At 41.0% G+C, this 10,988-nt stretch overlaps 1 protein-coding gene across 2 annotated transcripts; it reads right to left on the bottom strand.

Annotated features, from left to right (window-relative positions):
- Positions 1–6,481: 6,481 nt before the first annotated feature.
- LOC122701678 (protein Mdm4-like) lies at positions 6,482–9,240 on the bottom strand. 2 transcript variants are annotated; one of them, XM_043914886.1, is made up of 2 exons: positions 8,029–9,240; positions 6,482–7,960 (listed from the first exon to the last, which is right to left on the bottom strand). In XM_043914886.1, the coding sequence occupies exons 1-2, from the start codon at positions 8,369–8,371 to the stop codon at positions 7,920–7,922; spliced, it is 384 nt and encodes a 127-aa protein (XP_043770821.1). In that variant the 5' UTR covers positions 8,372–9,240; the 3' UTR covers positions 6,482–7,919. The 2 variants fall into 2 exon arrangements, with proteins under 2 accessions (XP_043770821.1, XP_043770820.1); XM_043914885.1 differs by having other exon boundaries at positions 6,482–9,240.
- Between the last annotated feature and the right edge of the window lie 1,748 nt (positions 9,241–10,988).

Raw genomic sequence — 10,988 nt, 5'->3', positions numbered from 1 at the left:
CGATGCATTTTCTACATCAGAGAGAATGTCTCTAGTATTACTCTTATTTTTTTGTAGATTTCTCAGCACTTAACAATGTTGATTCTTTCAAGTAACCGTGTGTTGGACACTTGCCATGTTTAGGAACTGCTTCTTTAGAGCATCTTTGCTTTATGAACTCTGCCTTTTCCCCATCTCCCAAGAGAGAAGCCAGGAAATGTGATTTCCCTGCCTCCCTTGCAGCTAAGGAATGGATATGTGACCAAGGCTCCAGCAATCCCACCCATTCGAATGAAACTTTAGAAATAAACAACATGAGCAAGTGTGCTCTGTGTGGAATCTGTTTGCGAGGGTGACAACTGACATCTAGCTTTGACAGCCAATAATAGCTGTGAGGTTGGGTTTCAGGCATCAGTGTGGCATTGTTGCTGGTGGCAGTACTGGTCACAGTTGGCATGCGTGCCTGGCATCAGTGCTGATGGGTTCAGTGCCCAGCAGTGGGAAGGCTGGTTCTCTCATGAGATCAGTTCTGCAACGTGTCTGGGCACTGTTCCTGGGAGCTCAGTGCCAAGGGGTTCTGAGAGCTCCCCAATGCTGATTCACAAATACCTTTTCTGTGCAGACAAGCTAGAGGGTGTTTTGATATTTGTAACTGAGAATCTTGACTGACACGCTGGGCAGAACTAAATTAGGGGGAGAGGGCACTGTCTCCAGAACGAATTGCAGAACTTTTCTGAAGTCTAGATTAACCCTTGACATTTAACATGTGACCTGTGTGGACTAGCAGCATCCGGAAATTTGTTGGAAATGCTAACTCTTACCTCTACTTCAGTTTAACTGAATCCAAACTTGCTTTATAACAAGATCTCCAGGGAAACTGTAAACACAGAATGAGAAGCACTGGTCTAGCAATTCCCAACACTGGCTACACTTTAATAAAATCACTTATTTTTTATATAAGGAGGAGGGCTTCCATGGTGGTTCAGTCATAAAGAATACCCTGCCAGTGCAGGAGACATGAGTTCAATCCCTGATCCAAGAGGAGCCCACATACCTCAGGGCAACTAAGCCTGTGCACCACGCCTATTGAGCCTGTGCTCTAGAGCCCAGGAGCTGCAACTATTGAAGCCCGCATTCACAAAAGCCTGTGCTCTGCAACAAGAGAAGCCATCACAATGAGAAGCCCACATATCTCAGCTAGAGAGTAACCCCTGCTCGCTGCAATTAGAGAAAAGCCCACCTAGCAACAAAGACCCAGTACAGCCAAAAATAAGTAAATAAGTAAAATTATAAAATTGCTCAGGGGCTGTTTTAAACACTGATGTCCAATTACATCCTACATGATAACAATTGATTCAGGAAAGAATCATCAATGGAGCCAAAACCACAGGGCAAAAGCTTGTTGGTTTTTCTGCACAGCTCAAAGAATTTCTCCACAGATGACTTATTAATTATAAAGTGGGGGAAATGACCTTTACAGCAGAGAAACCTGGCAGACACTATGTAAACAAGTGATAAAACATCACAAATAATTAGTCAAAATGACGGCACGAGCCTCCTAATAAGAACATGATATCACCTATGCACAATTCATGCCAAAAATGACTAACCTGAATCCCATACTGCAGTTGCAAACCCCAGACAAATCCAAATGGACAATCTGCAGAACATCTGTCCAGACTCTTCAAAAAAAGCTTCATGAGAGTCTAAAAAAACTGGGAGTGAAAGAAAAGTGAAAGTGATGTTGCTCAGTTATGTCCGACTCTTTGCGACCCCATGCACTGTAGCCTACCAGGCTCCTCTGTCCATGGGATTTTCCAGGCAAGAGTACTGGAGTGGGGTGCCGTTGCTTTCTCCAGGGGCTCTTCCTGACCCAGGGATTGAACCCAGGTCTTCCACCTTACAGGCAGACGCTTTACCGTCTGAGCCACCAGGGAAATTACAAAAACAAAAAAAAAGACTGGGAACTATTCTAAATTGAAGGCAACTGAAGAGAGATAAGTAAATGCACTGTATAATCTTTAATTACAAACTGAATTGGGGGGGGGGGAAGGCTAAGAAGATCATTTTCAGGACAATTTTGGGGAAATGTGGATGTTAGTCAGTAGAATTAGATCAGTGTTAAATACTCTAGGTGTGATCATTATAATGTGGTTTGTGAAATTAATTCTTAAAAACTCAGTTCCCCAGACCCATTACATTTCACTACCCATCACCTCTTTCAAGGAGGGTCAAGAGCAACATGCCAGAGCCACACCCAGGAAAAGTCACTATGTGTAGTTCCAGCTCGCAGCTTTACTGGCTGAGCTCAAGGCAGATTTTAAGGCTCAGACCACAAACTGGCTGCCTGTGAGCCAAACGTAGCCTGAGGATTCACTTGTTTGGCTTGTGTGGCATAATTAAGTTCTGAATTAGGTACTAACGTCTTAAAAGAAGAGATTTCACATAAAAACGTGTATGTCTGACTTAAAACAACCTCGCCTATCTGGCTAGGGGGGTCTCCTACTGACCATCTTTTTTTTTTTTTTTTTAAATTTTTTTACCATCTTTTAAAAAAATGGTGTATCTCAAAACCTTTATTGAGGTATGGTATACATACCCAGGTGGTGCTAGTGGTAAAGAACCCATCTGCCAATGCAGGAGACATAAGATCCCTGGGTGGGGAAGATCCCCTGGAGGAGGGCACAGCAACCCACTCCAGTATTCTTGCCTGGAGAACCCCAAGAACAGAGGAGCCTGGCAGGCTATAGTTCATAGGGTCACAAAGAGTCGGACACAGCTGAAGCGACTTAGCACATACATACCATAAACTGCATAGATTTTAAGTGTATATAGTTCAGTGTGACTTGACGAATGTATGCTTAGTCGTTCGGTTGTGTCCGACTCATATGACAAATGTATATACCTGTAGAACTTCCACTGCCATGAAGACAGAGAACATTCCTATCATTCCCAAAACTTCCTTGTGCCCCCCTCCCACTACTGGCCCAGGGAACCACTGATCCACTTTCTCAGTGTAGTTTTGCCTTTTCCAGAATGTTATATGAATAGAATCACAAAATATGTACACTTCTGTGCTTAGCTTCTGCTCAACATGTTTTTATCCATAATGTTTTGTGTACTGGTAGTCTGTTCATTTTATGGCTGTACAAAATTTCATTGTATGGACATACTACAATTTGTTTATCCAAATTCCTGTTGATAGATTTGGCTTATTTTTATTTTTGTCTATTTATGACTAAATCTGTTATGAATTTATAATAAAGCCTCTTTATTAAAAAACAACAAACTTTGCTAAACTGGAATTGGGACAGGCCTGTAGGAGGAGCCCTCATGACCATGATGCATCATCAGTTACACCAGACAGGAAGAGACCTCACCTACATCTCTGACAGGAAGGTGCCTCTACATTATGATCCATCAAGAGGAAGAAAACATCTTTCCACTCCATGATGGCCCAGCTAATCAGACTGTAGAAGACCAACCAATAAGAAGCCACCATACTTTGGATTCCCAGCTTCTTCCAATGGACTCTTTGGTTATCACAGCCCCTCTCAACTCCCTCCTTTTCCCCATAAAAGCAAGTTCCTTTTCCTTGGGCTCTGCATTTGCCTATGGTGTGCTGTCATTCACTTATACCAAATTGGAATTCCTCTGCTATCAGTAAATAAACTCACTTTGGCTGCTAAAATAGCTGGCTACTGTATTACTAGTTGACATACTTGATGTCAGAAGTGGGATCCAAAGGAGGTGGACATGAAAGATGATGGCTCCCAGAACTGAATGAGGTACCTGCAAAGTCCTTTACGCTCATTGGTTCTGTGGTCAGCACCTGCTTTCAGTCTGGAGTCTCATTTTGGGTTCCAAGCTCCACTCTTTTTGCACTTGGAGCTCCTGGACTTCATCTGGAATCTGGAAAGGTTTTGTTCTTTCTGGATCAAGGCTTCTTCATTAGTGAGTATTAAGTTGTTTTCTGGAGCATGGTAGTGAGGTTCTCTTTTGAGGACCAAGCTAAGTGGGATCTAAGAGTTTGTTTTATTCCTTTTGGAATCTGGGCCAGGACTGCAGCCTTAGAATTCTAGGCGAACTCAAGAAAATAAGACCCTGGCCATCTAAATGCCCTGAGGGCAGCCCTCCTTTGGGGATTCCAGTTGGTTTCATGTTAAAAACTACAGGCTCCCCACATGTGCATTTTTTAACAAAGTAGGCTGAAAAACCTAAAGGTTACTCAGAATTACCATGGCCATTATGAGGAATTTCCAATCTCCCTAAATTCATTCTTAAGATCACATTGGAGGATTGTGATTTTAAAATTAAAACAAACGGCATATTTATTTTTGTTAGTACCGATAAGCTTTCAAATACAATCAATACTCTAAAATTGGTTCTTGGCAAGGTACTCTTTCTAAATTGGCAGAAACAACCAAAAAACTAGATAAAAAAAAGAACAAAATGACTTCCGAAACCTCCTACTTCTTATGTTCCCCGCCCTCTGGCTTCTTTGTCTTAGGGCCCTCTTGTGTATCTTCCTTGGCTCTTCTGTCTCAGGACTCCACCTTGTACTCTGGCCCCACCCCCGATGCCATCTTCCCTCTCTCCTCTGTGAAAACCAGCCCCTTTAAAACTGAACTATCATATGAGGATCCAAACATTAAACCCCCTAGTTACTGTTTCTAAGTTAACTGGAGCAAATACACAACAAGAAGGAAAGATTTAAATAGCAGTTGCCTTAGATTTTTGGTATTTCTGTCTGTTGAAGGGTTTTGGGAATTCATCCATCCTGTTCAAAAGGGGGAATCTTTGTTTTAAAAAAGTTCACCTTAAGGAGCACTCCTAAAAGAGAGAAGTCCAAATCCTTAGGGAGCCAATGTAATGCATTCTTTGATTGGTTTGCAGAAGCTTCTAAAAGGCAAACTGACTTCATAAAGAGCTCTAAAGCATCCTTACAGTATGCCAGAAACACAATTTGGATCTAACTATTCTTTTGAGTTTGATCTGAGACACAGATGAAATTTAAAACAAACCTAGAAGGTCCCTGTTTCCGTCTGTCTGTGTTTTCATGTCTGTAAGTGTGTGTGTATATACATGTGTTATAGATGTGCTTTTTTCATTTCCTACCTGCTGGTGGTATTGCTAAAATTGATTTGCAGAAGAGCTCTATTTAATTGGCTTAAAAACAAGCAAGCAATGGGACTTCCCTGGTGGTCAATGGTTAAGACTTCAAGCTTTCACTGCGAGGGGTTGGGGTGGGGGGATGGGAGTTGATCCCTGGTCTGGGAACTAAGATCTCACATGTCACAAATCACAGGCAACCAAACCAAACCAAACCAAAAACAGCCCAAAGCATTTATACCAGTTGAAATGTAACAGAGACTGGATCCAGAGCTTTTCAGGTTTACATGATCTGAGATTAATTCTGGTGTATTAAAGCAAGTTTGGAGTTTTTAAGTAAAACAAGCATGTCTTTAGAGCTATCAACACTGAAAATAATGCAGGCATACAACTTTTATTCTCCTTGAGTTTACTGGTCAGGTAAGTTCATGTTATCTTTGTTACAAAATTTGTTGGCAAGAAAAGTAACTTGGTATGATAAAAATTTTTGTGAGTGATCGTAAACTGGATGTGAATGAGATAGAGGTTAATAGGCAATGCTTTTAGGTAGCTTCCTCAAATCTTTTGGGGGAATGTTCTTATGTACTTTTTTTCCTACTTTTTTTTTGTTTGTTTTCAATACCTATGAGAAAATAGAGAAGAATTTTCAGCAATGATTTTCAAACTACAACTCGTAAATCAGTGAATCATGAGATTAATTGAATGGAGGCACAATCTGCTATCTGTTTAAAAGGAACAGACTAGAAAATAATGAGACAATATTGCACATAATAAAAATTGCATCATAAAACTTTTTTTCAGTTACATATATATGTCCATATGCTGTTATAAACTGTAGCTTTCGCTGTTTTAGTGAGAAAAAAAAAAATTTAAGCTTTGACCCAGAGGACAGGATAGACTGAGGGACTGACAGCTCCCCATTCCCATTTGGACTCAAGAATGCTGACACCAAGGATGAAGGGAAACTTGTTATACTGGGTTGGTCAAAAAGTTCCTTTTTTTTTTTTTTTTAATTAGTTAAATTTATTTTAAAAATTTAAAAGTCAAATTTAACATGTGCAAAAGGAAAACTAATTGAGGGTAAGAGTCATGAAATGATGGAGGAACTGCCTGGAAAAGGAGATAGAAATGCACTACTGCTTGCTTCAGGTGGCTACTGAGATGTCTACAATTCAGCACAAGGGAACACTTTACTGACTTTACTGTTGGCTAACTACACCTCAATTTTTAAAATGTGCAAAAAGTTGTATGTACTTTTTCAAAGTTGTTTTTTGAGGTATGTTAGCAAAAATGTTGGATATCACTGTTCTAGGCACTTTACAAAAATAATCGTTTCTCTGAATCACACAACATAATCTACTTTATACATTAATTACTTGTTTTTTCATCGATAGCTTTAATATCTTTCTAACAGTCACCTTGGATTTTGATGCCCAAGAACATTCCCTACCAGAAAAGAACAGTAAGAAATTAAATTAAATAAAGAAATGATTCATCTTCAGGTAATTTGGTAAATGAAAGAACGAATGTATTTCTATTTGTACTGCTCCCTCCCAGAGCCTCATCTTTGGAGACAGAATGATTAACTTCTCTTTTAATGTTAATAGTCTCCATACTGATAATGTAGTTCTAAAGAACTTATTCTCAAATTCTATAAGTTTAGAGGTAAAAATGGCTTAGAACATAAAAGTTTACAAGAATAAATGAAAGTATGAAATGAGTCACCCTGCGTAGAGATGCTCAATACTGATATTTGGATACATGACCAGCTCTGTTAATATGTGTCTGTAATTCACCGATTCAGCTATGCTACGAAAACCTTAATAACCAACTGAATCTCTTTCTTGCAAATAGGACAAGAAGCCCCAGCCTTCTTTAGTCTTCTAGCACAATGAAAACAAGTGACAAGATGGCCTGTCCTCCCGTGAATGATGTTTCCGTCTCGTGGTCTTTTCTCACACAGACTACATGGCTTCAAAAGATTCTGGCAATCCTCCATGTTTTCTGTATCTTTTCTCTGTTCAAAAAGGTTATCTGATTGTTCTACCATGCTTGATATGGTCTCTTGGCTTTCAGAACTATGAGCCAAATCCAAGAATTCCACCGAGTTGCAAGGATCAAAATGTTCAGAGTTTTCTTCTTTTATGTATATATCTTTAGGTCTAACAACTGGAGCTGATACAGTTCTTCTGCAGTCAGGGACATCAATTCCTTCACTTTCTTGCTTTTCAGGTATGGCAGTGATAGCAGCTGTGGAGAGAGAATGGGTTAACTTGGAACAATCTGAGTACCAATCCTTCCTCAAGGCCCAGCAACGAAAACAGTACCTCTTGCTTGGAGAGTTAAATTTCTTGCACTCAGTACACTGCCACTCATCCTCAGAGGTAACTTCTGTGTCGGTATCATCACTTATGGATTCAGGGTCCACCAGGTCATCATTTTTTCCCATGTCAACCACCTTTTTGTCTCTCTCTTTCCCTACTTCTTCACTTGTTTGTTCAGGATCAGCAGCTTCAACTTTTATCCCAACACCGAATTGCTCTGACACTGATTCATTCAAAAACCACAAGTCATCTGTGGTGTCTGACACAATGGCAGTACCTATATCCTGATTTGTCGGTAAATCAGTTTAGCCATTACTTCTAGGTGTATAGATATTTCTCAAGTTTCCCAAAAACCACCAAGGCAAGCCAGCTACATCCCACTCCTCAAACCCGAGATCCAGTCTTGACGTCTCTTCTTGAGTTAAATTTGCTACCAAGTCTTCATCTGCTCTAGAACTTCTGCATTTATACTGTGAGGTAGGCAGTGTGGGAATATTGCCTTCTTCAGTTCTTTTCCTGGAACTGAGGCTTTCCTCTACATTTTGCTTCAGTCAGTCTTGACTTGGAATATCCATACTGTGCTCCTGTGCGATAGCCAGAGTCTGAGCAGCATCTGTAGTAGCAGTAGCTAGTGTGACAAGATTCTTTCTTAGCATATCATAGAGAGGGCTTGGATCTTTCACAGAGAAGCTCTGATGACCCAGTAGTTCTCCCAAAAGATCTCCACCACAATATACCATATGCTGCTCCTGCTGATCATAAAGCTGCTTCACCATTATATACTGGCCTAGATAATGCATAACCTCTTTAACAGTGAACATTTCACCTTGTGCACCTGCTGCTTGCAAAATCTTCAAAAGAGGCAGTTTTGGTCGTACCTGATTGGTTTGTTCTGGAGAGATCCTGCAAGCACTGTCAGATGCTGAACACTGGGCAGAGGTGGAAAATGATGTCATTTTGGCAGTGAAGTGATGTGAAGTCTGCTCATGGCCGTTCCATGAGTCGCTTTCCGCCGAGCCCGGGGGTGAGGGGGCATCACTCAACTGTCCCTAAGGTCTTAGCAGCATTTTGAAACGGCGAGTAGTGAGAGTTCCTTTGATTTTTAAATAAAAATAAGACACATTTTTCACTTTCACCAAGAACTTTATTGAATAACATATTCACTGTTTTGTTCCATAACCTGCTGCCATTTTTCAGGCAACTTCATAATTCCACCTTTCCCAAACTTTTTATCTTTTTGAGCAAAGAACTGTTACAGGTGCCTTTTACTATAGGGCACTGAAATTTTTTTGCCATTAAGATAATTTTGGAAAGACCAAAATAAATGGAAATCCAAAGGTGCAATGTCTGGTGAACACTGCAGATGAATCAGAACTTCCTAGCCAAGCTGACCAGTTTTTTTTGCCTGGTCATCAAAGAAATACGGAGTTTTACATTACCTTGATGGAAGATTGTGGGCTTTCTGTTGACTAATTTTGGACACTTTTTGTTGATTCCTGCTTTCAGTGGGTCTAACTGGGAGCAGTACTTGGTGGAAATAATTGTTTGGTTTTACAGAAGGAGCTCATAACAGAGGACTCCTTTCCAATCCCACCATCTTCCAACATCACTTCACCGGCCTCTGGTGAGGTTGGTGGTGGTTCATTTTGCTTGCCCACGATCTCTTCTGTTTCACGTTATTGTACGGTGTCTACTTTTCATTCAGGGCTTCCCTGGTGGCTTAGAGGGTAGAGCGTCCACCTGCAATGCGGGAGACCCAGGTTCAATCCCTGAGTCGGGAAGGTCCCCTGGAGAAGGAAATGGCAACCCACTCCAGTACTCTTGCCTGGAAAATCCCATGGACGGAGGAGCCCATGGGGTCGCAAACAGTCGGACACGACTGAGCGACTTCACTTCTACTTTTCATTGTCCATCATAATTTATTTTAAAAATAGAAAGTTTTTGTTATGTTTCAGTAGAATCGCATGTGGAAATATGGTCAAGGTTTTTTTCACTTCACTTATGTAGAACCCAAATTTATCAAAGCAATTAACACAAACAAACGGGTTAAAGTGATTTTCAATGCTTGATTTGACTATTTTGGGCATGTCAGCTATCTCTCAAGTGGTATAATGCTGACTGTTCTATTAATGTCTTGACTTGATCAGTATCAACTTCAACTGCTCTACCCAACTGTGGAGCATCACCCAGTGAGATCTCCAGCCTGAAACTTCACAAACCACTTTTGACATGTTTGATCACTCACACCACCTTCTCCATATACTGCACAAATCTTTTTTTGTGTTTCAGCTGTGTTTTTCCCTCTCTTGAAATAATAAAGCACAATATGCTGAAAATCTTGCCTTTTTCTTCCACCTTCAATATTAAAACAGCTATACAAAAATTTACTAATTTTGATAAATTTTTAATGCACACAAGTATGACAGGTGTAATAATATAACCTAACAAAACTGTTTCAAATGAAGTTAAAGACAACTGTTACTAGAACCGTCATACAGAAAAAAAAAATCAAAGGAACCTTTTGGCCAACTCACAGAATCTGATCACCAAAGCATGACAAGCATGACTGAATGGTGGACTGTCCCATCCTCTTTCCTGTGCCCCATCTTCCATCTAGGCTGCAGAGACAAGATATCCTAAAAACTCCATTTCCCTGACCCCACTGCAGCGAAGCGCCAGATGGGAGTCAGCACTCATCAGGTGTTATGGTAGATTCAAGATTGCTTGCATCCCTAACCCTAACTCTACTCCTCCCACTGAGAAAGTGAAAGTCACTTATTCGTGTCCGACTCTTTGCGACCCCATGGATTATACACTCCATGGAATTCTCCAGACCAGAATACTGGAGTGGGTAGCCTTTCCCTTCTCCAGGGGATCTTCCTAAGCTAGGGATGGAACCCAGGTCTCCCTCATTGCAGGCAGATTCTTCACCAGCTGAGCTATCAGGGAAGACTCCCACTGAGGGGTGGAATCTAATTCCTCTTCCCTGGAATCTGATCTGGCCTTGGATATTTGTTCAGCCACAAGAATGCAGCAGCAATGACCTTCTCAAACTCTGAGTGTAGTTCATAAGAGGCCTTGCAGCTTCCATCTAGGCCACCCTCTTGGAATGCTTGCTCTAGGGCATTTGCTATGTGAGAAATCTGACTGCCCTGGGACAGCCATGCTGTCTGCAACCCAAACATTCTGAAGACCCTGGAGGATGAGAAGTATGTGGAAGTGCTCATTACAGGCGTGAAGAAGCTGTCCTGGAAAGAAATCTTTCAGCTGTAGCTGCTTCCAGCACAGATCAGAACCACCCAACCAAACCCTCTCCTGACTCACAAAATTATGATCAAAATAAAACGGCTATTTACGCCACCAAGTTTTGAGGTACTTTGTTACGTAACAATACATTAACAGAAAAGATTTTTCTTCTCAAAACTTGTGTTTGAAATTGTGTTAAACAGAGAGACAGTGGCATACTTTGCTCTTAGGGTGTCTTGAAGTAGATCTCTGATAAACAGGGTACTTTATTTCAGGCCTCCACCCTCACAGGTGTCAGAGTAGGGCAAGTTCTAGGATGGGACACAT

This window comes from Cervus elaphus, chromosome 10 (assembly GCF_910594005.1).
Source record: "Cervus elaphus chromosome 10, mCerEla1.1, whole genome shotgun sequence".
Taxonomy (NCBI): domain Eukaryota; kingdom Metazoa; phylum Chordata; class Mammalia; order Artiodactyla; family Cervidae; genus Cervus; species Cervus elaphus.
Note: the sequence above shows the minus strand (reverse complement) of the source record. Positions and strands in the feature narration are given on the sequence as shown.

What these genes read in the sequence shown, in the direction of transcription:
- LOC122701678 (XM_043914885.1), bottom strand. Translation starts at nt 8,371, where the DNA reads ATGACATCATTTTCCACCTCTGCCCAGTGTTCAGCATCTGACAGTGCT.